Source organism: Pseudorasbora parva, chromosome 1 (assembly GCF_024679245.1).
Source record: "Pseudorasbora parva isolate DD20220531a chromosome 1, ASM2467924v1, whole genome shotgun sequence".
NCBI classification, from domain to species: Eukaryota; Metazoa; Chordata; class Actinopteri; order Cypriniformes; family Gobionidae; genus Pseudorasbora; species Pseudorasbora parva.
Window position 1 is genome coordinate 1,549,436 of NC_090172.1, and position 24,825 is coordinate 1,574,260.

The following is a 24,825-nucleotide window of genomic DNA, read 5'->3' on the forward strand; positions in this document are numbered from 1 at the left end:
AAGAAGAGGATTTTTACCTTTGAGTTGTAGGAGAGCAATTCTTACAACTCTTCTCCCCAAAAAAGAGGATTTACAAGAGATAAAGAACTGGAGGCCAGTTGCTCTGCTCTGCACTGATTACAAACTTTTGTCAAAGGTGTTGGCAGTGAGACTGAAAAACGTTATGGAGCACATCATTCATGTTGACCAGACTTATTGCATACCCAATAGGTTGATAACTGACAATAATATTTTAATTCTGATTTCAATTGACCAAGAAAAGGCTTTTGACAGAGTCGAACACCAGTATTTGTGGCAAACGTTAGATGCGTTTGGTTTCAGCTCTGGCCTAATAAACATGATTCGAGTCTTGTATAGTGACATTGAGAGCATCTTAAAGATCAACGGTGGTTTAAGCGCTCCTATTAAAGTTCATAGGGGGGTCAGACAAGGATGTTCATTGTCTGGCATGTTGTACTCCTTAACCATAGAGCCTCTTCTGCACTATTTAAGAAAATCTCTTGAGGGCAGGGGCTCATTCATCTCCCCAGTAGGAGCGCCGCTTTCCGACTCCAGTTCATTCAGAAACTTCTTGTTGGGTCCGTAGACTTTGTCTGGAGATCCTTAGCCAGAACCATATTGGCCCGAGGTGGGAATGTGGGTCTTGCTGAGCCTTTGTTTTAAATGGACCTGAGTGCTACAAAACTGTGTAACCTCAAAAAGTTTTACCATGGAATGTTCCAAAAAAAGAGAGTTGCAAGCTGTGAGTCCCTGACATGGCTGTTGAAAGAGCCAGTGGTGAATGGCTATTTCCTGATTTCAAAGACTGTACTGGTCAACTGTTAGAGTCCAGAGAGACTCTCACAAATGAATTTGATGACATGAGAGGAAAAAACGATAATTATTTTTTTTTGTAAAAATGTTAAATAAAGGCAAACTAAGTGGTAGAGCTGACACTCCTTGGAGAGCTCATCTGGGGCTTGACAATGAGGTCAGACCAGTATGGAGAGCGATTTACAAACCACCGTTGACAAAAATGCTAGGTGACCTTCAGTGGAGGATCCTTCACGGTAGTGTGTCTGTCAATGCTTTCATTTCCATCATTAATCCAAATGTAAGTGAAGAGTGCCCTTTTTGCTTGCAGAGGGAAACGATTTACCACTGCTTTTCGGATTGTAGTAGACTGTGCTCTTTTTTTCAGTTGTTGCAATAATTATTTATGATGTTTAGAGAGAAATTTTCTAAGAATCTATTTATTTTTGGTTTTAGTTACAGTCAGAAAAGGAGAGGGAAATGTCAATTGCTTAACTTTGTACTTGGTCAAGCAAAAATCCTATCTACCTTAGTAGAAGGAATACGATCGAAGAGTCCTGAAGAGTGGGGTGGCAGTGGCTCAGTGGTTCATGTAGATTGTCTACAAACCAGAAGGTTGGTGGTTCAATCCCCGGTTCCACCTGACCAAGTGTCGAAGTGTCCATGAGCAAGACACCTAACCCCAGCTGCTCCCGACGAGCTGGATGGCGCCTTACATGGCTGACATCGCCGTCGGTGTATGAATGGGTGAATGTGAGGCAAAAATGTAAAGTGCTTTGGATAAAAGCGCTATATAAATGCAGTCCATTTACCATTTACCTTGGACTTTGACGCAAACACTGTTTTTGTTAGAATGGTGAAAGCTAGATTTAAAAGTTGATTTTGTTTTTTTTTACAGTACTACAAATAATGTAGAGGGGTTTATGAACATTTAGTGTCTTACAAATGTTTTATGTTCTGTTGTGGAGAATGTCCTGGTTTTGGGGAGTGCTCTGACTTGAATCATGTTTTTGTTTTTTGTTTTGTTTTGTTTTTTTCACTTTGGGAACTAATTTCCTTGTTTTATGGAGAACTCTGTTTTGAAAAATAAAGGGATTTGAAATCTCTCTCTCTCTCTCTCTCTCTCTCTCTCTCTCTCTCTCTCTCTCTCTCTCTCTCTCTCTCTCTCTCTCTCCCACACACACACACACACACACACACACACTTTGAATAGCGACTGTGATAAATCGCTTATCCGCCATAAAATCTGTATTTTTAGTTTTGATGTACTACATAAATCACTGATTAAACATTAAGAGCTGCTGGATTAATTTATATTCAAATATATTAAAATGAACTACAACATATGCAAATTATAAAGTTTAATGTTCAAATATTATGAAAGCATTTATAAAGGAAATAAAATGAAACTTAAAAAAAAGTTATGTTGTGATTTTGAATCTGGTAGTAAATCAACAGAAAATACTCTGAAATGTTTGAAAAACAGCACATGTATGATGATCTGTTATGGAATTAATGCAAAAAGTTGTATTACTTGTGAAAACAGTAAAACAGCAATTATAGCTAAAATTATAATGAGCCGTACTTTATGATCACAGCAATATTAAGATGTCAAAGATTTAATACGTAAATGTAAAATATTAATGTTCAGCAAATTTGAAAAAGAATGCTTAATGAACTATAAAGATGTATATAAGGCCCTGTTTACATTTAACCTCCTTTACTTCTTCACAGCAGAAGGGGGCAAAGGCTTGACAGATGAATCTTTGCAGACGGAATGAAGACCCAAATCCTCCAATTCAATTACCAGGGTTCCTGTGCCAGTAGCTGGAGGATTACCTACACACAAACACAGACATTAGAAAAAGGCTATGCTAGCAAGACTTCATTGCTTGAAAAGGAACACTAATTACCATCATCCACAGAAAAAATGATAGCTGTGTATTTGCCATCTTTGACATGGGAAGATTCTCATTGGCAACTTTAAACCTGGGAGGAACCAAAACATACAGGTTAAAACTTGAATTGTTCCACAAGAACATCTTAATGTTTGTTATACAACATATTGCCTGGAATTTTAAAATCATTTGAAGTTCATGGGATCTACAGGTATGCTGATATTTGAATTCTGAGTAGTAGAGATTTGACATAGGTTATGTATTCCCTGGCTTTGTGTGTTCTGTTTATTGGACTTTTAGTTTATACTTTACCAGTTTCCTATTCTGTTTGCCATTTTTGTTGTCCATTGAAGTTTTTTGGTTGATAACTTCTGGCATCATTCCCAGGTTCCAAGGTCTTGTTTGCCTATTACCATCTAGTATTTTAAACCCCAGTGTTTGTGTTCTTTGCCTACACAGATATAGTTTTAATGCTACTTAATCTGATCCCTGGTTTTCTGTTGAAGATTTGCTATTATGTTTATTTTTAGTTTTTAAACTCTTTGAATTTGGATCCAGCTCTCACTTGTTTTTAAGGTAACCTAATGTTGCAGAAGACTCGACCATGATGGATCCAGCAATTCATCTCCGGCAAGCCAACCGTTGTTCTCTTGGATACCACTCCAAAGATGTTTTTTTAGATTTTACCTACCTCACAGACTTTGCCCTCATTGACTTTTCTTGCCACAGACTCAACAACCATTACCAAACCATACGCGTCCATGATGGTAGATCGCTGATGGAATTCCTGGACTATGGTAGAGGGCTTCTAGAGGAGGAAGCCTCCATGTTGGTTCTGCCTGCTCCACCAGTTATACCTTTTCTGTCTGCGTTGGTAGTCTTCAGCTCTGCCTACTCCACCCTGGTGGTCTTCAGCCCTGTCAGCTCTGCCCTGGCTTTCTAATCCTCCTCAGTCTCCAGTACCACCACATTGGCCTGACCCACCATCCCTTCCCCTGATCTGCCTCTGCTCCAACACCCTCCTGTTCTCATGTTTGTAGTTTTTTTGGGAGCATCTGAAATCTTGGTCACTCTCTTTAATGGAGGACTCTTTTAGCTATTCCCTGGCTTTATGTTTCATGTGTTTTGTGTATTGTGTATTGGACTTTTAGTTTTTTTTACCATGTTTATGTTTCATGTCCTGTGTGCAATTTTTGTAGTTTTGTCTAGTTGTTCAGTGATCATTCCCAGGTGTGTCTTGTTTGCATATTACACCTCTAGTATTTAAACCCCAGTGTTTATGAGTCTTGTCCTACACATGTATGCTTGGTGCTGTCATATCTGTTTCTGTGTATGGCGCTCGGTGGGACATTTATGTTGTAATTCTTGGTGCATTGTCTCTGTGTTCTTTTCCATGTCCTGTTTCCTGTTGAGGTTTTGCAGGTCTTTGTAGTTTTTTCATGTTGATTAGTCTCCCCAGGTGTTTCCTATTTACCACACCCCCCTGTTATCTCGTTAAGCTAGTCTTCCCTGTGTATTTAAAGTCCTTGTTTTCTCTGGTTCTCAGTCAGTTGTGGTTTAATATTATGCAGGTGTCTGCTTTTTCCCTGTGTGTTTCTTTAGTTTTTTTCTCAGTGTTATTTTGTTCCTGATTTTTGGTCTTTGTTGTTAGTAGTTCATATACTATAGCAAGTGTCAAAATGATTGATGGTGACCTTTGACCTACCACGCCCCCTTCGTTCCCCTCCCCCCACGGACCACCCAGGTTGTTCCCCTCCCCCACAGACCACCCACGTTGTCGTCACCTTTGACCTCTGGGGGTCAATATGACCTTTGAGGTTAAATGTTTGAAATTCCGGTGATGACTTCTGACCTGTGATTGTTTTCGGTAGTGATCAAATGAAAGACTAATGGTTTTGAACTTTGACTCGGCAATTTGAGCTGTGATTTCAGGGAGGTCCAGACCACGTGAGGTGCTTTTGCATTCCATGGCAGATCAGTATAAATATACCTAGACATGCAACAAATAGAAAAGAGCTGTGAAATACCTGAACATGTCGCATTTAAACTCAGCTAAAACCCCTAAGAAACATTGGTACGACGATATGCCGGGGGCGCTGCCTTTCGCTCCGAGAAAGCCTCAAGGATATGTCAGCTTGACAAAATTTCTCCATGAAAATAAGGACTGTCTGACAGCTGAATTTTTAATGAATAGTAACCGTGTATTCGGTTACATATTTCATAAACCATCTAGAGTCGTGAGGCTCTACACCACGGACAAAGCTGAAGAATTTATACCGGAAGAAGACCCATGCGTGACCTTTCACGATAAAGACTGGACACTGTTTTACAGTCGTGTCTGGAAGGATCTGAATGATCGTGTGAGCTCTCCATTGTACGTCGGAGAGTGGGATGGGGTGACCCCCAATACCCGGTACCGAGTAGTCGGCAATCATTATGATAAAAAACAAAATGATTGTATTTTCATCTTCTGCTGCGACGAAAAGGCAAAGCTTTCTGATCGGACGGCCCCGATCATGAAGAATGAACACCATGATCTGTACAAGATGCAATTTTTGATCAAGTGGTGTGACGTTAACCAGCTGAGTACTATTTTTTCAACCATAAACAAAATGTTCAAATGGTGTGAGATGGAGGAGGGGTACAACAAAATTAAAGTACAGCTGTTTCACCCCGAGAGATGCGCGCGCAGCGGGGTATACGATTTACCATCCCCGCCCATTCACTACGCCCATAAAAGTCTGTAACCAAACCCCCTCCACAACCATTTATAAAACATGGCTCAAGACGGCGGTTCAGAGCTCGGCTACTTCTATGAGCCTCCTAACGATAATGCTACAGACCCTATTCTACCAGATACCACCGGAACAATAGATGCCAACACTGGTTGGTTGGACAAATTCTGTACCGAGCTTGGTTATCGCAACCTGAGCTTCCTAACTGGGCTTTGTGGTACCGCTGCATCCTCTATCGATAAGAATGACGACGCTATAGACGGTTGTTTCACTGACGTCGGGTTCAAAATTGTGAAAGCTACAGTGGTGGTGCTGCTGCAACACCTCATCGACGGTAAACAAAAAGAAGAATGCCAGGGCTGTGCTACGAATCATCCTAGCCAGCTGCAACACTCCTGCCTGTTTGAACCAGCCACATACTACTTTGACACACACTTCAACGAGCTCACCAGCAAACTGTTTAAACCTGATCTGCGAACTGTTATAGCCTACGCACTACGGTGTTTTGGGCTAAAGTCCCATCCTCAGCGGATTCACGGAACGGCCGGTGCTATTCTGCACGAATTACGAGACGAACCATTCATCACTGCAAAGCTGCAAGCAATCAGGGAAAAGCTCCTTGACAAGTCCTGCAAGAAAATCGTCTACGACGCCGTTGATCTCTGGCAAAGAGCCCCCGTCGTGAATGGCAAGTAACCAAGACAAAGCCAGCATGGGTGGTGAATGCAGCCGCAAGAGCGTCATACAATGTCTGTTTAAACAACATTACAGAAGGCAAATGACAATGCTGTTGGAAAAGATAATCGAAGATGCATGCCACCCTGATGATGCCGATCATGAGGAAGACAAACGTGCAAAAACTCTCAAGAATCAAATGGTCATTATAAGAGGTCTGTCCAATGCTTGGGATGAAATGGCCGACCTCTTTGTTAATGGTTCAGAACCATATTCTGTAATGATAAGAGATGTTCTTGATGTGATTTGTGAATCTACAAGCGACCTTCGTGTCGTCGACATTGTTTGTATCTGCACGTACGTAACAGATGTCTGTACATCGTTGACTTTATTAAATGAAACTTTTGACGGATATACTGTCGACATAGATAATATCATAAAAACAGCAGTTAACTATATGGTAGACCGTGATGTCAAGTTATGTAGAGAATTTCTTTTCTGGCTAGACTATGTATATGTCTAATGTAATATTTTAACTAAACATCCCTGTCACTCAATGTTTATTAACCATTGTATTTTTTACTAAATCATACTATTTTACTACCCATTGTATTTTTTACTAATGTCTTTGTTACTTAGAAAGTGATGACGTCTTATATGCCCTATACTATCCCCTGTACCAATTTTCTTAATAAAAGTTTGATTTGTATCAGCCGGGCGTATTATTCTTTTGCAGATGATTGAAACGACAACATGTCAGAGCTCATGAAAAAAATTTATTACACTCCATCCAACCCTGGTTCTTTAGGAGGTAAAAAACGTCTGAAAGACGCCGTTTTTAACGATAGCGGGGTTCGTTTAAGCGATACAGAGGTTTCAGAATGGTTGTCCGGCGAGGATGCGTACACACTACACAGGACAGCGCCTGTAAAATACAAACGCAACAGAGTTGTGGTGTATGGGATTGATACCCAGTTTCAAGCGGATCTCGTAGACATGACGGCGTATTCTAAGGATAACGATAATAATAAATATCTACTGACATGTATTGATATATTTAGTAAGTATGCATGGACTCGGCTGCTAAAGAATAAGAGTGGTGCTGTGGTTACTAAAGCGTTTGAGTCTATACTCGAGGAGGGTCGTGTACCGCAGAAACTACAGACAGATCAGGGGAAGGAATTTTTCAACAAGCATTTTCAGGATGTTATGAAAAAGCACGATATTATTCATTTTGCAACAGCAACTGATTTAAAAGCTAGTGTGGTGGAGCGTTTTAATAGAACATTAAAAAGCCGCATGTGGCGATTTTTAACTGCTACGAATTCCCATCGTTACATGGACGTTTTGCAAGACATCACTGATGGATACAACTCCAGTTATCATCGTAGTATTAAGATGAGACCTCTGGACGTCAATAAAGAAAACGAGGGGACTGTGTTTCAAAACTTGTACGGTGATATAAAGAAGAAAGAGAGAGAGAAACGTATTTTTAAATATAAAGTCGGAGATGTTGTTAGGATTTCTAAAGTACGAGGTCCGTTCGCCAAAGGGTACGAACAGAACTACACAGAAGAATTTTTCACCATATCATCATGCATTCCACGTCAACCACCGGTCTACAGACTGTCTGATTATGACGGGGAGATTGTTGAGGGGGTTTTTTATGAAAAAGAGCTGCAAAAGATAATTGTGAGTAAAAATAAATCTTTTAAGGTGGAGAAGATTTTAGGCGAGAAAAAACAGGGTAGATCTACGCTCATGCTAGTGAAATGGTTAGGATGGCCTTCAAAATTTAATAGCTATATAGATAAAAAAACTCTGGTGGATTTACAGACTCCTTAAAACACTCATACGGACACAGTTCTGGTTCATTTAATGTGTAGCACTGTCATGGATGACCAAGGATTCTATGTTACGCTACCATGCAATGCTTCTTTGAGGACATATCCTGAAAACCGTATATCCAGCTACAGAACAAGGCTATCTACAGGCATTAACTTGAAAGGGAAATGGGAAGTCGGACTCGCTGAAATCGAATATCCTAGAAGCTGGTACTCCTTTAATGATGAAGACGGTATTTTCACACTACACACCTCACCGTTACCACCTCAGAAAGATTTAGTGAACCCCGGCGAGACCGTATTTAAAAAGCTATCAGGGTTTCTAGTATCGAGGAAACTGCAAATAAGCGGAGGGTTCTACGAGAAAATTCAAGATGTGATCCGCGCGATAAATACGGTGCTATCGCCATCAGGGGTAATCGGTTATGATCATTTAAAAAACAAAATCTATCTGGTTGCAAAACCTAACGTCTCAGTAAGTTTCTTTGGGAAACTAGCCACTATTTTTGGAGTTAAGGTTGATGATGCTCTCGGGCGTGCTGCCTACCATGAAAAGGCTGACTTCTCAACAAGCCTTATTACATATGCCCCTCATCAAGCCGACATCAACGCAGGGCTCTATACGCTATACGTTTACACAGACATCATCCATTACCAATCAGTAGGGGATTCGTACGTTCCCCTTCTGAGATGTGTACATATAACCGGGGAAAACAAGGATACAGTCAGTGTTAGATACGACAAACCCCACTACGCATCGGTCAACAAGGAGCTCATCACGGACATTACCATAGAACTAAAGGACGATCAAAACTGTGAAATACCATTTTCTTACGGGAAAGTTGTTATAAAACTACACTTTAAACCTGCGAAACAATCCATTCTTTAAAATGTCTCATTATTATAACCCCCGAGAGACGAATGCTGCCGAATATGTCAATTACTACCGAAATCAGGCCGGCGGTGGTCTGCCAGGATACTCAGGGGGCGGAGTCATGTATGGGGCAGGTCTGGGAGGGCTGTTCAGAGGTTTGTTTAGGATGGCTATACCATTTCTAAAAAGAGGGTTCAGTATAGCTAAACCGCACCTAAAATCAGCCGCTAAAAATATAGTAACAGATGTCGTCTCAAATGCATTGACAAGATCGTATAACGACAACGCTAAACCACAAGACGGGTCAGGTCTGATGGTCATGGCACGTAAGAGGTTGTCTAAACCACCGGGGGTAAGGAGGCGTGGTCGCACAATAAAGAGGAAGAAGAAAACAACACATGCACCAAAGAAATTCTCAGTCGTCCGCAGAAAGCGTAAGAAGTCTGTAAGACGAAACCTGTCGGTCAGGAGATCCATAAAAACCATTTTCTAACATGGCATTACTGCATCGCATGTCGGGGGAATGTATCAAGTCTGAGTTGGATTTATTTACAGTTCCACTGACTCAGACGGTTATTGAGAAAAACAGCTATGTAGAAGTACCCCCTTTATCAGCCATATCGGACAGCGCTCCATTGGAGTTTTATATACCTGGAAACGGCGAGGATTATGTGGATCTAAATAACACCTTGCTCTATCTCCGTCTTAAAATCACACTGCCTAACGGTGATGACATCCCAGACACAGCCAGGGTTGGTCTAATAAACTACCCCGGTGCTACTATATTTTCACAAGTAGATGTGAGTCTCGGTGACCGTTTGATATCACAGAGTTCGAGCACGTATCCTTACCGGTGCATCATCGAGAGTCTCATCAATTACAGTAAAGATGCTCTGGAATCACTTTTCTCAGCAGGATTGTTTTACAAGGATACATCCGAGCATATGGACGCTGCCGACCCCACGGGGCGTAACACCGGATTGGGAAAGAGATCTCAATACACAAATGAGAGCAAAACAGTTGAGCTGCTGGCACCTATTCACAGTGATATCTTCTTTCAGGAAAAATTAATGTTAAATGGGGTTGACATTAAAATACGTATGATCAGAGGTAAAGACGAATTCTGCCTGATGAAAACCGGGGATATAGCTTACAAATTAAAAATCATGTCAGCATCCCTGTTTGTCAAGAAAGTGTCTGTATCTCCACCCGTGAGACTGGGTCATGCGCAAGCTCTGCTCTCAACTACCGCTAAGTACCCCATAGACCGAGTATGTTTAAAAAATTTCTCCATACCAGCCGGGAGCCGCGTTTCAAATCAAGAAAATTTGTTCTTAGGAACACTACCCAAATCTCTAGTCCTTGCTATGGTCGATAATGACTCATTCACAGGTTCCTACAGGAAAAACCCCTTTGCCTTCAAACACTATGACTTGGAGTACCTAGCGGTATATGTTGATGGACAACAATTCCCTGCCAAGCCCCTACAGCCCGACTTTGATGCAGGGCTAGCTGTACGTGAATTTTACCAGCTGGTTATGGCATCCGGGAGGCATCTGAAAAACCAATCCCTATCTATCGATAGGAATGATTTCCTCAATGGATACGCTCTTTATGCCTTTAATCTCACACCTGATGAAGACTGCGGTCAGCACATATCTCTTGTCAAGTCCGGCAATATCAGACTTGAAGCCCGGTTTAAAAACCCTCTACCGCATACTATTAATTTAATAGTCTATGCCGTGTTTGACAGTATCATCGAAGTCTCTAACCGCAGACAGGTCCTGGTTGATTACTATTAAAATGAACACAGTGCAGCTGACGGCTATCTTGGACAAAATTATGTGCACCGCAAATTTTATCGGGGTTCTAGCCAGCGATCAACTACCAATAAGCCCTATAAGGACCTTACCAGCGGTGACTATAATTAATACGGACCCGTCCCACCTGCCGGGGGAACACTGGACCGCTGTTTATTTAACCGAGCACGGCCCAGCCTGTTTTTTCGACAGTTATGGTAACTCGCCTTACAGTGTCCTATTTCCATCAACCATCAAAAACTTTCTAGAAATCAATGACCCAACCATCGCATATTCTGCCAGACGTGTGCAGGATTTATCATCGGACATGTGCGGACAACATTGTTTGTTTTTTCTGTACCACATAACCAGAGGGTTCGGCTATAATGATGTGATGGAGCTCTATGGTGATGATTGTATTAAAAATGATAAAATGGTATCACTGTTTGTGAAAAGATTAAGACCGTATGGTTGTAATGAAAAAATGTATCCATGTATTCACTGTGTGCAGACTAGTAATGCCTCTATGAACCATGTATAAGAATCGATGTTGTATTTATGGTGATTATAAATAAAACTCTTTCAAACCATCATCTTTTAGAATCTTTTATTTCAATCTCAATTACACAACAATGCACATAAACATTAATATTAACAAAATCTCAAAACTCTATCCACTGTCTCCGGTCAATATTTGGGGATTTAAATGGTAGATCTTCAGACTGTGGAGATGAGGACCGTCGTTTTTTTTTAATCTTTTTAGAATGCAGACCGAGATCCAGAGGCGTTGTGACCGGTTTACTCTTCAAAGAATTAATCGTATGTCTTACATGATGATTCGGTACGGTAGAAAACGGAATGTTTAATTCAGCAAATGCATGTAGAAACTCTGACCATCCTAGAGGCCTTCGGTCATCCCGCACCTTGTTCGGGGCGGTGATATTTTTCAGTAAATCAAGCATGTGGGACCCAGGTATAGCTTTACCCCTGAACACAAACTCACCCGTCTCGGTCCAGCTGCTTACTCCTTTAGCTTTAGACAGTTTGTCTAATATGTATTTCGTGTTTTTCAAGCTCCTCATTGGCACATTCTTCAGAACTTCGGCCACAACATCTTCCGCACCTTCGCGGTCTTTTGAGTCAGAAGAGCGGGAATCATCTTTATGACTTGGGTCAGGATTCGGTAAAGAGAGCGTTAAAACGTTGGTCTCCCGATCACCTTGCTTAACGATTGTTAAAAATCGGGTCAGTATGTTTGTGTATAGTTTGACTTTTTCATGCTGATCCAAATCGGTCCTTAGTAAAATATTTCTTATCGATTTATCCAGATCATTTTCTACGACATGTTGAATATTCTCACGAACATTTCCAGTTTTCATGTTTTCCAACTGATGCTGTGGTACTAAATACATTTTCTCAGCGTATTCCATCCTCACCTCCGTCCCGAAGTTATCAAACTAGAAATAAATGGGACTGCTACGCTTAGGAGCGGTAAAAGAAATCCTCCTGTCTGGTTGAAGACTTGCTTCTTGGCTGCTATAGCTATTTTTTTGTCTGCAACAAATTTTATTTCGCCTTTTCTCCTTTTCAGTTTGCGGTACTGATGTTGATTAATTGGGATTGTACCGTAGAGGATGTTAAGAGCCACTTCGCACAATGTTAAAATGAGTTCGTCAGATGCTGATTGTAAAATAAGTCGCCGTTGCTTGGGGGTAGCCTTATGTAATAGTTTTAACAGAGGCAGATGCTTACATAGTCTGGCGGACATTTCTGCTGTTCAGGTTCTTCTTTTTTTCTGTAGATAAACCACTTGACGATCAGAAAGCAAATCCGTTCTGAGGCGATATTGTTCGGGTGTTTTTGCTTTATAGTCTATCATTAAATAACCGAAAGGTTGACTAGTAGCATCTCGATAGCACTCCATAAAGTATTTAGCATTTCCAGGATACATTTGACGGCCTAGCACAGCTACTTGATTGGCATCCCGGGGGTTTTTAAACAGTATTAAGTAATTTGTATTTAAGCTAATGGTACGGCTCGATTTACCTTGAACAAATAAATTTTGAGTGATATATATAGCACTAAGATTGCGATGATGTACATATTGAGTGAACACCCGTTCAATCTCGGCGTTTCCAGATGCTTGCTGCATCATATCATCGATGACGAGAAGGTTCACTTTGTTGACGGGTAACAGATAATCATCATTCAGACTCTGTGGTATTCCTTCCACAAATTTAATATCATACAATTTAAGTAATTCATCATACAGAGGTTGCCAACAATCATACAAAAAAACAATGTTTTCAATTTTTTTAGAAATAAAATCCATACTGTTTTCCAACAAAAGTTTCACAAAATAAGACTTTCCAGAATTCGATGGTCCTGTTATCACACAACTGAATGGATGTTGAAGTCTGAAATCAAAATCAGAGGCTTCCCTCGACCCCCGGTGCATCATCAGATCAGTAGCCATAAGGGAGAGTTGTAAAATCAGGCAAAAGTCTACGCTTATTGTACACAACCTTAAACCTTTTAACGACTGATTTGTTGTGCAATGTGAGAGTCTTTTTATTCCTCACAATGTTTTCAGAATGAGCCAGGATGTATTTTGCATCATCCGATGATGTCACATAGTTGTCAACCAGACCAATAAGACTGTCCAAACAGATAACTTTGGAATTTTTAGCATTTAGCGTTATGCCCTTAGCTTTCATGCATACTTTACCTTTGGCGGTGCGATACCCATAAGATTTTGGGCCGCTGGAGCAAAACTCAGTGATATAATCCCCATCATCTATTTCGTTCGTCAACTCGCCCAAATGATCCCCAAGAGGCGGGTCCCAATCCCCATCCCTAGACAGGAAAATTACACTATCTGTGTCGGAGTATAATAGCCGATCGTCGAGTTTGTCCATGAGTTCGTACAACTCCAGTCGGGCATGGGCAGTTGTAAATGCCCCTACAAATACATTAATATCATTAGTCTCAACATCATCTCCTTTCGCAGGTAGATGTTGGACAAGTGCCACATCGTCCGAGACAAATGAAAAATAGGACACAGTGGATGTTTCACCAAAAACAATTCTGGTGAATTGTTCGGGGTCATTCACAAGTGTCGTTTGCGGTAACCGTTCTCTCATAGAGAACCGGCCCCACAAACTGTTCAAGAGTAATTTGTTGATAGCCCTCTGGGCGGGGTTGTGTGTGATCTCGTTGGGGTCAAGTTGAATCCCCTCTTTTTCGTAATACTCGCGAATGTACGACTCTTTGTCACTGGCTGTAATAACATTCGACGGATACCCCGATGCCTGCTGCTTCAAACGCAAAAATGTCTTTACGTATTCACTAAACAGACTGTCTGACTGTTGTGAAAAGTGCCAGACTTCGTCTATTTTAGCTACTACATAGCCTTTCTCGATGGCTTTTAAAAGCTCGAGAGTGACCCAACAACCATCGAGAGCTCTATCCTCATCATCGTGGTTACAGACAGCCGTCTGGTTTTGAGCATGTGCGCATGTACGGCATAACGGGAACATGAGTTTCCCGTTGCATCTGTAAGGGAGAACCGGATGCAGTAATTTGCGGGGCGGATAGACTTTGGCTTTTATCAATCCGTAATAATTTTCGATCGGTTCGAAATCTTTGAAAATTATTTGAGGGTGACCGATCGGATAGCTTTTCCTAGCCTGACAAAACGGATATAAACTCGTGAAATCTACGTAGCTTATTTTCTCACCATCATTAGTTTTGTGATAGAGTTTATAAGCATTAGTTCGTCCTCCAAACAGAGCGTCTCGTGGCTTCAACCTCTCGGGGGCTGTATAAGTACTCATAAATTCCATCACATCAGGATCAGTCTTTTTCAGTTTGCCCCATTCGCACTCCCATAGCACCTCGATTTGTAAACCGTACGAGTTCTGTAGAATTTCAATCTTTTCATCGAACTGTCTCCTGAGAACACTAAAAGGTACTCTCGACAATGGATGCTTGTGGTGGGGCTCGAATCGACACGAATGCCCATGGTGAATACACCCGTTGTACTCTAACCCATGTTTCACACCATCCTGTTCGTAGTACCCATCTAAAAAGTAACGACCGATCGACACTTCACCGTGATTTACAGCGTGGTGAATGTCTACGTCCCTAGTCTTTTTTACAAACTCCAACCATTCGATCGATGCGTTTGAGTAAGTTTTACTCTGGCGTACATATGCATTATTATGTGTTAGAGCCAGTGTATCACGGTCAAGATAGTGCGTTTTGAACACACCCATGCTGCAGCTTGCTAACGTCGTGAACGCAAATGGGTCAAGTTGGGTGCATTCTATGAATGCCTCGCGGTATTTCATACATGCTTCGCGTAATAAAACGACATCGTTGACCCCATAATCATACAGCTGCTTCTTAAAGTCAAACAGTTGACCTGTAGTTGTACTGTACCACGCATCGAACTTTACCCTATCCTTGTCGGACATGTTATCGTAGCTGTAGTACTTTTTGTCAGGGTAGGGGCCTATATAGTGATCATTTTCGGCCGTGTTAAACACATGTGGAAAATAGCCTTTGCCGCTGCTGTATAAGTTTAAAGCATCAGGCATCTTAGACAAAGCCATTGGGATGAAAGCGTAGCTGTCAATATAACGTTGTTCATATTCGTCGTCATACATAAAGATCAATTTACAACCCTGCATTATGACATCGAGCGTTAACCCAGCTTTGCAAAAATACTCCAGAATTAGGAACGAGTCAAATCGGGACGCGTAATGGGCGATGAAACAGTACCCATTATATCGCGGTTGTCTGAACCGCGTGATTAGTCGTGCAATACAGTCGGGACCTTCGGCCACAAATGCCTTACCCTTAAAAGTAATTGCACATACGAAATTAGCCACGTGTTTACCGTTTTCATAACGAGTTTCGAAATCGTAGAATATGTATTTTTCGGTAAGCGTCTTGCGCTCAACGGGTTGTATGAAACATTGATGAGATGCGCCACTCGGAAGTATCTCATGGCAATGTACACAGCGTGAGGGTTCACATGTGTGTTGGCGTCTTGCGATGGTGTATCGTCTGTTACATAGTTTACAATATTTTATAACATTGCATGGCACGAACTCTAGGTCTGGAACGTTTTTTTTATGCATCTCGAAACAGTAGCTGGACTTACAGAAACGTAGGCAATCGGGACAATGCACTGTTCTTTTAGGGGTTCTGTAACATTCGCTGTCATAACATACATTGCATACGTGCTTGCAGTGGTGATTTCTACGGTTTGTGTAACCTTTATAGCAGAATTCACAGACATACGGTGTACCGATGAACGCTGTCAAATTCAGTATCATATAGTAATGATCATCATGCAAATAGAGACAGACTGTTTTCGGATGAGGGTCGTCATTGTTTTTGTATGTTTCCACCGCTCCGGCATTTGTTCTGTAAAAAACAACAATTTTGATACCCAATAGGTTTTCGAACACCCCCACGTTATCAAGGCCGATTTTATCATGGATTGAGAAGCCTGCATTGTTGTGTATGATAGTCGCCAGTCTTTCTAACTCACTGTCGGGTGTTTGAGGATTGAGAAAATGCGCAAGACAGATAGAGAAGCATAATTTATTTGAGATATTCACCGGTGCAAATAACGACATCTTTTTTTTCTTGATAACTTGATGAAGCGCTGTAGACGTGAGCTTGCGACGTTGTCCCCCACCACCTTGTCTGTTCATAGCTATGCTAGCATCGATCTCGACAGCGTCGTCCGACAAAATCCGATCGTCGCTTTGTAAAACTCTTTCAAATTGATCGAGAAACATCCCGACGTCATAATTATTGCCGGGTGTTAAAACGGAATTAATGGGGGACTTCAAAGATGATGACGAGACGGATAAATTGATAATGCTACCCTCACCACCAATATCTCTAGCAAACGATACTATATCGCTGAAGGTATCGTGTAAAAAATTGTGATAAGTAGCCAAATCAGTGGAGTTAATCTCTCTCAGATTCATGGAACGGCGCAATTGCACGCTGTTGAAACGACGTTTCGGTAAAACATGATATCCATTTACAGTACCACCATGACGAATCAGCGTTTCAATGTTTGGGTGTCTAGCGGGGGATCTATCCGTATTACTAATAGTCGGCTGTTCAGACAGTGAATTACCTGTTGTGAGGGCAGAGTTGGTAGATAATGATTGCGCAACATCGTTGTTACCTGTTGGGGTTGTGGTGGTACTAGTCGATGGTTGCTCGGCATCTATGTCACCTGTAGAGAACATGGTATCTGTACATTTTGACCTAGATTCATTATTCAAACCGCCCCCGTGTTGTGCTTCCTGTATACAGTAATTTAACAACTCCTGTAATCGTTCAGACAAATTGGTAATGGGGTATTGGTCTAAAAGCAACTCTAAACTGTTCAAATTAGTTCCATGATGTGTTGTATCATCAGTAAAATACATATCTATAGATTCTGGATACATATTTATAATTTCTTGTAATCTAGCGCACAGAACGTCATGGGTTTCAGCATCCATGTCACGGACAATCTGTAACAGGGCTGGGAGGGTATGGTCTGGATGACAGGAATGTACATCGTCTCTGCAAAAACATCTCTCGCTGGCCATTTTTAATATTTATTTAGTTCAAAACCAATATTGGAAAACAAAATTATGAAGTATAACAAAACTGACGTTTACAAATATGTAGGAAAACAAAAATCATAACAAAGAGAGACAATAAGAAATGATATTACAAATCACAAATGTGTAAAACAAAAACAAAACAGTTTCTATCTTTGCCCTTTTTTATGCAAAGCCCAAAGAATATCTACAATCATTTTTTTATCCCTACCCTGTTCAAGTATAGCTTCCTTTATAGCCTTACTAGTTTCATCATATTTTTTGTGCAAATCAGCAAAGCCAGTGACAATCATTTGATGCTGTTGATTTATGTTGTCTCTTAATTCTATAGTATTAACATTGTTAGCATTCAACCTGCTATCAATCACATCTAAACGGTTGTTTATCACGTTCAGTTTCTCTTCAAATAGGATCGCGAGTCTATTAATGGATTGTTGAATTAGAGCAGCATCATTCACGGGCTCTTCAGATTCTTCGACTTGTTCTTCACCTCCTTCAATTTCTTCTTCTGCTACAGCTGATGACGCGTCTTCACCTATTTCTTCTTCTGCTACAGCTGATGACGCGTCTTCACCTATTTCTTCTTCTGCTACAGCTGATGAGTTATCTTCTGGATCAGTGTCGTGAAAAGGATACGGTGTTTGACGACCTCTCACTGTTGTCTCGTCTTCACTTGTCCAAGATGCGCGCTCCCACGCGTTTAGCTGTGAGTCAGACCACCTCGACAAGTCGTCAGCACTCCGTCTTTCTGTAATGAATAAAAAGCAAAAACTTAATTTAATGGATGACCATTGAGACTTAAATTGTCAAGAATGTTAAAAATGTATAAAGATAAATGTAGCTGCTATATACATATACCTTGATTTAGTACTGTCACACGACCCCTGACTGGGGTAGCAATGCCAATGATTCTCTTTTTCTGTGGAGGTTCACGCTCACTGACACCCAGCTGCTCGTCAGATGTGAGATCTATTGACTCATCAACTTGCGGTTGTGCTGATATAGTTTGTTCGATGATTCTCGATGTAGCCCCAATGGCACTGGTGCTGGGGGCCGGACGATCACATACGTCCTCTTCTTGCGTGAGATCTACAAAACCAGGCTGTGTGACCAGATCGATCAGTTCTAAATTTAAAATGAAGCAAAATATAGATTTAAAAAAAAAAAAAAAAAAAAAAAAAAAAAAAATTATAATTATAATAAAAAATAAAATAAATAAATAAATAAATAAATAAATAAATAAATAAATAAAAATAATAATCATAATGAAATAAATAAAAAATCAAAATAGGAAATCAAAATAGTCATTAAAATATTAAAACAACTAAATAGAAATAAATATTTTCGAATTAGCATGTAACGTAAACAAAGTTGATTTTAGATAAAGATCACATAAAATGTATATTTACCGGTTTTTGAGTCCCCCATATCAATTGCAGGAGCTGACACTGTAAAATAAAAGCCAATTTAGACATTTATAATTTTCCATTTACCATGTACCAAATAAAAAAGATAGTAAGCGGTACTCACAAAAGTCAATTGAATCAAATGCAATCAGTTCGATGTTTGTACCTAGAGGCAGACAGATCTGTTACATTTCAATAGGTTTACATAAATTGTAAGTAATAAGAGTTAAACCAGCGATTCAAACAATTCAACCCAGCGATTCAAAAGATTCAAACAGTTCAACCCAGCGATTCAAAAGATTCAAACAGTTCAAACCAGCGATTCAAAAGATTCAAACAGTTCAAACAGCCATTCAAAAGATTCAAACAGTTCAAACCAGCGATTCAAAAGATTCAAACAGTTCAAACAGTCATTCAAAAGATTCAAACAGTTCAACCCAGCGATTCAAAAGATTCAAACAGTTCAACCCAGCGATTCAAAAGATTCAAACAGTTCAAACCAGCGATTCAAAAGATTCAAACAATTCAAACCAGCGATTCAAAAGATTCAAACAGTTCAAACCAGCGATTCAAAAGATTCAAACAATTCAAACCAGCAGTTCAAAACAACGATTCAAACAGTTCAAACCAGCAATTCAAAAGATTCAAACAGTTCAACCCAGCAGTTCAAAACAACGATTCAAACAGTTCAAACCAGCGATTAAAAACAGTTCAAACGATTCAAAAGATTTAATGTTATAACGTTTTAAAACCTTATAGAATAGCATCTTATATCACAATTAGTCTGTGCATATAGTAAAAAAAAAAAAAAAAAAAAAAAAAAAAAAAAAAAAAAAAAAAAAAAAAAAAAATCGCTGATATCTACGGATTAGAACAGACGATACGTGTATAACCAGAAAACCTTAACCTAGACCGTCATTATATGGCAAATAAAGACAGCTCTTACAATATATCAATTTGACTGAAACCAAATCAATAGATGAGAGTGAAATAAGAAATAATAGCACCGAGCTAACTATGTCAAATAGCAATAGTAGGCCTATAACCAGACAGCGATCATGGATATTTTTTAAATTAAAACAGAATATAAAAAATGGCGTCCTCTGGAGGTGAAATAACCATGTATAATTACATTGCATGTATAATTACATAGACATGTTAAGCAGTTATTTCATGAATAAAACAAAATACGGTATATAAATAATATTAAAATGAAACGGTTGTATAACCATCCATCGAAACAACCTTAATCCACATCCAATCAGCCTTGCATATCAATAGTGGAAATGTAGAAATATAAAGCAACTATTACATGTGCGCAGTCAACAATAGTGATAAACAACTGGTTGATTACAGATAAAAACATATGATAGTTTTAGTAATACCTATAGCAATGTCATTTTACAAAATGAAACAGACTGTGGCGACCTCTGCCGGAGAGAATAGCCTGACTACAACGAACATATTTTACGTAGTCTACAAACATCAGTTAAGAATAATGGAAATGTGAAATAAAAATAGATGGTTGGACAGTTTGGCCATGTAGCCTAGTTGACCATAACCGCTAGGACAAAATTAAGCCTGGTTGCTCGAAATAGCTTGTAAAACCATGTTTATTCACAAATGATTAAACATCTAACGTTAGAACATATCATAGGCCTATTTAATCACCGATCAGTAAACAACAAATACATAGAAAAACCATGGTATTTAAACTAACAATATCGACAAGGAGCGTTAAGACAATACTAGAATTATAATAGAATAATAGAACATATATAAAAAGTAACTAGTAGGCCTAGGTCCTGTTTCAAGACAGTATATTACCAGAGGTAAATTAACATTGCCAGACAGATGTTGAGCAAATCAGTCGTAGGCCTACTATTAAGAGTCACAAGCAAACATTATATAAAATAATCAGAGTAAGCCTATCATATAAAAATAATCAGACTTACCGTTTGCAGACATGTCTAGGCAGGAAAAAAAGCGACAGAGTTGAGCTTTGCAGATTGGTTTGTCAGAGCTTCATGACACCTCCGTTTAAATACACTTCTGACAGCCCACCCCCGAGGTCTGAAGGAGGGTCTCAAAACATCTGTAAACAATTATCTATAAAACTGAAGAAAGTGTGGTAGCGATGTATTGAAATTATTGCTTTATTTTAAAAGAAAATTGCTGAAGTGAATAAGCGTTGTATTTATCGTATATGTTAGATTAGTACTATAATATGAAATAAGACGATGATAGATAGATAGATAGATAGATAGATAGATAGATAGATAGATAGATAGATAGATAGATAGATAGATAGATAGATAGATAGATAGATAGATAGATAGATAGATAGATAGAACCAGTTCAATTATATAGTTAATTTGCTTATCGATGTTTCATAGATTTCATCTAATTGATGATAGACGTATTTCAACTATGTCCACTAGATGGAAGCAGAGCTCCACGTTTAAACCAATGTGAACGTACATGTGTTTCTTGATCTGGCAGAAAGACATGTGTTTTAACCATCGCGAGCTCAATTGACTAAGCAAAACAACTGTTTGTTTGCGCACCTATACCATTACCTAAGTAAAGGATAGCCGTCTCTTTTAAAATCAACAGTGAGAACGACAGTAGGAGACTTCAAATGATGGATGAGGTATTTTTACCGATGAACAAATAACAATACGGGGTATAAGTCATTTGGTCTGTCTTTTCTCACATGTGTTTGGTCCAAATAAGCAAATAAACTGCTTTTGTTTTTTGTTTTTTACCCGTAACTAATTTACGATGTGTTTACCCAGATGTGTACGTGTCGCCACATTAGCGTGGGAAAATATTTTTCTGAATTCTCTTTTGTTTGGGATGCTCACCTCCCTGGGTGTGAGTGTTGGTGTCTTGGTCAGTGAGAGGGAGAGAATGATTTTCAACTTTAACTGTATTTTTTCTTTGTAATATTTTCATTCAATATACATGAATGTAAAAGGACCACTTTTGTACACAAAATGTATATAGAATCAATATTTGTAATGTTTATAAATATTCACAATGTTTCAGTGAATTTTAGTGATGGGTTTATCATTGTTATTGAGTTTGATGATTTCTTGACTAAAAGCAATGTTGTTGTCAAAGATATTTGATCTAAAACCATATATAAAGATGTATTTAAAATCTTGCTTGAAGGTTTTGTATAAATGTAAAAGTAAAAATGGAACAGACGGTGTAATTGATAGACTTTAGGTTTAAGCTTTATAAAACCATTTATAAAGGGGTGTATTTCTTTATACAGGTGTCTGTATCCATAATGAATGTAATCATCTAAATGATTACAACTGTGAGATGAAAAATATGAATTTATTTAAAACGTTTCATTTTAAAAGAACATATTTAAACTGTTATGAAAATATGTTGAATTTTAAAGTTAAAGCCTTACATAGACTGTGGCCATAGAATGCTTTGACTGAAACAAGCATTTCTGGCAAAAGTCTTAGACTTTGTCTTGTCCATAGAATGCTACCTCCCCCGTCTGCTGTGGCTGTGACACCTCCCTCAACACGTCTTGGTCAGTGAGAGGGAGAGAATGATTTTCAACTGTACAACCTGTATTTTTTCTTTGTAATACATTAATTTAATGTACATGGATGTAAAAGTATCACTTTTGTCCGCGCTCTGAAACAATATTTGATTCGTCATGTTTCATTACATTTTAGTAAAATAATGTTTGTTTTTGTCTTGTAAAACATCTAATGTATATACATGAATGTAAAAGGACCAGTTTTTGTCCGCGCTCTGAAAGTTGTTTTATATTTTAGTAAAATAAATGGTATTATAAATAATATATATTTTGTTTCCAGTACATTTAAAATAGAAATGTATTTCCCTTTATAAAACCAATTTCGTGTGTGTGTGTGTGTGTGTGTGTGTGTGTGTGTGTGTGTGTGTGTGTGTGTGTGTGTCAGGAAGAGAGACAAGGCATATTGGCCTATACAATCTTATTGTCACTTGCCATGGAATGCAAAAGCACCTCACGTGGTCTGGACCTCCCTGAAATCACAGCTCAAATTGCAGAGTCAAAGTTCAAAACCATCAGTCTTTCATTTGATCACTACCGAAAACAATCACAGGTCAGAAGTCATCACCGGAATTTCAAACATTTAACCTCAAAGGTCATATTGACCCCCAGAGGTCAAAGGTGACGACAACGTGGGTGGTCTGTGGGGGAGGGGAACAACCTGGGTGGTCCGTGGGGGGAGGGGAACGAAGGGGGCGTGGTAGGTCAAAGGTCACCATCAATCATTTTGACACTTGCTATAGTATATGAACTACTGTTGTTTTTTTTTTTTTTTGTCATTTAAGTCTCCCTGCATTTGAATCCTCATCTCTGCCTGCCGTCTTTGATTTCCCTTGTGTTCATTGACAGGTGCTGCTTATTCTGTGCTCTGGTTCTCTTCTCTCTGTTATGGATTTTGTTATTAAACTCTTTGTGTTTGGGCCTAAAATTAACTTTTTGCCACACCTGTCACTGGCTGGTGACTGGATATGGATACTGTACATGTTTTCTTTCTCAACTGTTTATATTCACTTAAGACATAACCAACTTTGTTTAGTTTAGTCATAATTTTGTGTGAACTTGTGAATTTAAGTACAAGATTTGAAAGCGAGCTCAATTTAGTATTAACACACTGCCTGAGACGTGGCTTTAGAATTGAGTTCCCTTTTGCATATTTCTTTTTCTTTTGACATCGAGGGGTATAAGAGCCTGAGCCGTCTTATGTCTCCTCAGTTCACACTTGGTACAGACCAGGGTTTCCGTTGTCTGGTAATTACCGGACATTGGCCGGGAAAAAAATTAAATGTCCGACAAAATGAAATCTTTTCGGTCAAATTGTCAGATTAAAACTGCCTCTTATCAATACCGTAAGCCTGCAACGTGATGCAACGTGGCTATGGAGGATTGCACTTCTCCACAGCCTGCGAAGTCCTCATATGTGATTTCAGCGAAATGTATCCAGAGGACAAGGAGTCATTTCTCACGGTGGCCAATTTAAATGTTTCCAACTAAATGAGACATAGCCTACTGAGTTTATAATTAAATGTATCCTATTAATTGCATTTAATGAATGCATCTAAACACAATAGTGTTGTGCCAAGATTTTTCACGTGAATAAAGGCAAATAGATGTGGACACTTTGCTTATAATCCCTGGTCTAGTCTGTTAAACTTGTCAGAAGTTCTCGTTTCTAATATACCCTCGTAGCCTATTTTTTCTATCATCAAAACCGAATACTAGGCCTATCAGTGGTTGTAGGCCTACATCAAGAGCAGAAATAGTTTTTGTGCATTTTGTTTCGTGATCTGACCGGAAAAAATAGAGAGTCTCTGCAAAGGCGTTAAGCGTTAGATTAAAGCGCTCGTCTGTGTGGAGACTGCACGAGCCGCGAGAGAAATCTGCAGCACTGATAACAGCGGCAATGAGCAAACAAACGAATGAAATTATACCCTTCTAGTTAACCAGAGATGTTTTGTTTGTATTAGTTAGGTTCATCCGTGAAGCAAGATGTTTTAAAAAAGTGGTAGGGACATGTCCCACCTGTCCCACCCGCAAATTACGCCTATTTGAAGTCTATTTGAAAGTTAGGCTAATAAACATGTTGCATATACGGCCTGATTATGTCTTTTTTTTAAGTTTTTGACCGGCATATCATCAAAATGTCTGGAAAACGAAACCTCTGCCGGTCACTTTGACCGGCACCATTTTTTTCTAGCGGAAACTCTGGTACAGACACTGATGGCTATATTGAATGTGACTTTTCTTGCAAGAATAAATCTTTATAAACACAATTGGCTAATGCTGGGTACACACCAAAAGATAATCAGCCTGATTTTGCGGCGATATCCCCCCTTCCGACAATCCTAGCTCAATCCCGATTATCTTGATGGTTCTAGAGATTATTTCATCAGATTTTCCTTTGGTGTGAAGTGTGTTAAGAGTGTCCGAACCTGCTCGGAAGAACGTCGGAGGCGTCCCGATCACGAATCGTAAATGTTCAACATGTTGGATATTTACAATCAGAAATCCTGATGTATAGGGGGAACCCCGAGGACAAACGCGCACACTCACGTGAAATGAAATAATATCCAATCAGAAAGCAGGCTACGGTGTC

At 39.4% G+C, this 24,825-nt stretch overlaps 2 protein-coding genes across 6 annotated transcripts in view; both read right to left on the reverse strand.

Annotated features, from left to right (window-relative positions):
* Positions 1-2,138: 2,138 nt before the first annotated feature.
* si:busm1-71b9.3 (cadherin-1) overlaps positions 2,139-24,825 on the reverse strand; it is a 54,248-nt gene continuing 31,561 nt past the window's right edge. Inside the window, exons 14-15 of the mRNA XM_067451829.1 lie at positions 2,706-2,781; positions 2,139-2,631 (exon numbers count right to left, since the gene is read on the reverse strand). Coding sequence (XP_067307930.1) covers positions 2,596-2,631; positions 2,706-2,781 — 112 coding nt within the window. The 3' untranslated portion in view covers positions 2,139-2,595. The remainder of the gene's footprint in view (positions 2,632-2,705; positions 2,782-24,825) is intronic.
* Positions 12,798-20,714, reverse strand: LOC137084280 (uncharacterized). Of its 5 annotated transcripts, none has more exons than XM_067450619.1 (5): positions 20,623-20,703; positions 18,792-18,833; positions 18,671-18,709; positions 18,120-18,386; positions 12,798-18,009 (listed from the first exon to the last, which is right to left on the reverse strand). In XM_067450619.1, the coding sequence occupies exon 5, from the start codon at positions 17,244-17,246 to the stop codon at positions 13,083-13,085; it is 4,164 nt and encodes a 1,387-aa protein (XP_067306720.1). In that variant the 5' UTR covers positions 17,247-18,009; positions 18,120-18,386; positions 18,671-18,709; positions 18,792-18,833; positions 20,623-20,703; the 3' UTR covers positions 12,798-13,082. The 5 variants fall into 5 exon arrangements, with proteins under 5 accessions (XP_067306720.1, XP_067306806.1, XP_067306560.1 ...); XM_067450766.1 differs by having other exon boundaries at positions 15,180-18,009; positions 20,623-20,714; XM_067450705.1 differs by lacking the exon at positions 20,623-20,703 and having other exon boundaries at positions 18,120-18,350; positions 18,792-19,337.